Source organism: Didymella exigua (assembly GCF_010094145.1).
Source record: "Didymella exigua CBS 183.55 unplaced genomic scaffold M421scaffold_138, whole genome shotgun sequence".
Taxonomy (NCBI): domain Eukaryota; kingdom Fungi; phylum Ascomycota; class Dothideomycetes; order Pleosporales; family Didymellaceae; genus Didymella; species Didymella exigua.
This window is the reverse complement of record NW_022984912.1, coordinates 1-2,101: the sequence shown is the minus strand read 5'-3', so window position 1 is coordinate 2,101 and position 2,101 is coordinate 1. Positions and strand designations below refer to the sequence as shown.

Sequence of the window (2,101 nt, the reverse complement as noted above, 5' to 3'; positions counted from 1 at the left end):
GCACCACCACGTTCGGCCATTGACACCTCGCCTCCTTGTCCTCTCCTGTCGCGCAGTACTTCTGACTGACCCAGCACCTCCAGCAGTTGTTCTTGACCGTCTCGTTCCTGCTCGCGCCTCTCGCCCGGGTCATCGCCATCCGGAAGTCGTCCAGCTCTCTCCCCGTCACGCCCCGGTGCGCTGCGCACTGCATCGTCCTGTGCTGACGCCACTCCTCGCTGCCCGCCTCGTCCATCATGCAGCACGCCACGCACCCAGCCCGCAGCTCGTTGAACAGCTGCTCCACCTGCCCCCATTCGCGCCCGTGCCTCTGCTGCTCGTCCAGCCACGGCCGGACCCCGTCTCCGCACCGGTCGCAGCCAGCCGCTCCCTCCAAGTCGCTGCAGCTCACCCCGATCCGGTCCATGTACCGACTCATCAGCAGCCGCCGACAGCCGCTGCCGACAATGAAAAGCCCCATCGCCGACACGTCGATGTTGTCCGACTGCACCGCCAGCGTCTGCTCCACCTCGCCGTGCCCCACCAGTATCACCGAATCCACCGCCTCGCCTGCTCTCCCGCCTCGCCCGCTCTCCTGCGCGTAGTCGATCATGCTCCACGGCATGCCCACGTGCAAGATGTACACAATCCCCGGGTAGTCTACGCCGGTGCCCAGCGCCGACGTTGCCACCATCAGCCCGCCCTCTTGCTCCCACCTCTCAAGCTTCTCCGCTTTTTCCTCGTCCTCGACACCTGCGTGATAAAACGCACAGCCAAGCGCGGCTGCCATGTCCTCGCACAGCGCCTTGCTCCGGCAGTACACAACCCCCTTTAGCCCACGCTCCTGCAGCTGTGCCTGACGCCGCAAGCCGATCGTCACAGCCATCTCTTCCTTCTGCTCCGGCTCGCACCACGAGACGAAATAGCGCGTGTTCGGCCGCACGGTGCTCGCCCGTATGTACGTTGCGTTGTGTATGAGCATGCTCGACTCCAGCGCGTGCTCCCACACCGGCGGCAATGTCGCTGTCATGAGCACGATTGGGCAGCCAAGCAGCCGCAAGTTCTTCAGCAGCGCCAGCTTCGGCCGCCAGCTGTGTGCTGAGAAGACGAGATGACATTTATCCACTACCGCCTGTCGCAGCAGCCCCTTCTGAAGCAGTAACCCTGCGTACGCCAAGAAGTTGCTCATGCTGAGAATGTCACCTGCGTGATCTGCGCTGACCACGACGACGGATGCCGGGTTGTTCTCGCCATGCTTCCACTCTATGCACTCCACACCGCTGCTCTGAATGCGTTCCACTAGATTGTTGATCAGCGCCTGGTACGGCACGACGACAACCGTAACCCCTGTCTGCTCTACAACCGCCGGCACCGTGAACAGCAGACTCTTGCCGCCTCCTGTCGGGAGCACGATGACCAGCGGGTTCTGTCCGTCGAGAACGGCATGCATCGCCTGCTCCTGCTCCACCGAGCGGAACCCTACCTCCTGCGTGCCCAGCACCTGCTGCAGCGCTGTACGGATCTTGTCTTTGCGCGGGTCTTCTACCCTCGCCTCCTTGTCCCGCGGCAGCAGCGCCAGCTCAGACATGCTTGCCCGCATCGGCCTTTTCCTCCGCGTGCTGCTTGCAACAGCTGTTCGACGTACCTCGCCCGTGCCATCAACCCCCAAGAACTTGTGCCACGCTGCGCTGAGCGGCCGGAATGCGTCGATCGAGCGCACGCTGAGATGCTGGACGATATCTATCGGCACGCTGTAATTGCCCACGCCCATTGCAGTTGTGCGTGAGTTCTGAAGCTCAATAACATCCTCGCCGTCGTCTTCCACTTCTGCCTCGTCTACTTCGCCAATGTCGTCCTGGTAGCCCTTGCTGAACGACTCTCCAACGTAGACTCGGCCAAGTCCTACGGCAGTATGCCGGTAGTCAAGCGTGTGCAGCGTAACACCCAGTCTCTTCTGTGTTTCTCGCTTGAGAACTCTCGTCAGTCGATCAGTGTTCCACGCGCCCTGTGCATCATGCCAGACGTAGTCGCTGTAGCCACCGCCGAGCACCTGCAGCGTTAGATACTCGCGGAACGGCTGTATATACGCCAAGTAGAGCGCCATGATCTGCCCGAGCTGCGG

General features: G+C 62.2%; 2 protein-coding genes across 2 annotated transcripts; one reads left to right on the top strand and one right to left on the bottom strand.

The window, feature by feature from the left end:
- M421DRAFT_427231 (uncharacterized protein) lies at positions 1–1,060 on the top strand. The gene has a single exon (XM_033594611.1). The coding sequence runs from the start codon at positions 237–239 to the stop codon at positions 582–584; it is 348 nt and encodes a 115-aa protein (XP_033442396.1). The 5' UTR covers positions 1–236; the 3' UTR covers positions 585–1,060.
- A 141-nt stretch (positions 1,061–1,201) lies between these two features.
- Positions 1,202–2,083, bottom strand: M421DRAFT_45207 (uncharacterized protein; the record flags this gene model as incomplete). Its single annotated transcript, XM_033594670.1, has 1 exon — positions 1,202–2,083. A coding segment is annotated over one exon (882 nt), but the record flags the coding sequence as incomplete, so codon positions are not given.
- Between the last annotated feature and the right edge of the window lie 18 nt (positions 2,084–2,101).

Excerpts from the sequence above, each read along its gene's own strand:
- M421DRAFT_427231 (XM_033594611.1), top strand. The coding sequence starts at position 237 with ATGCAGCACGCCACGCACCCAGCCCGCAGCTCGTTGAACAGCTGCTCC.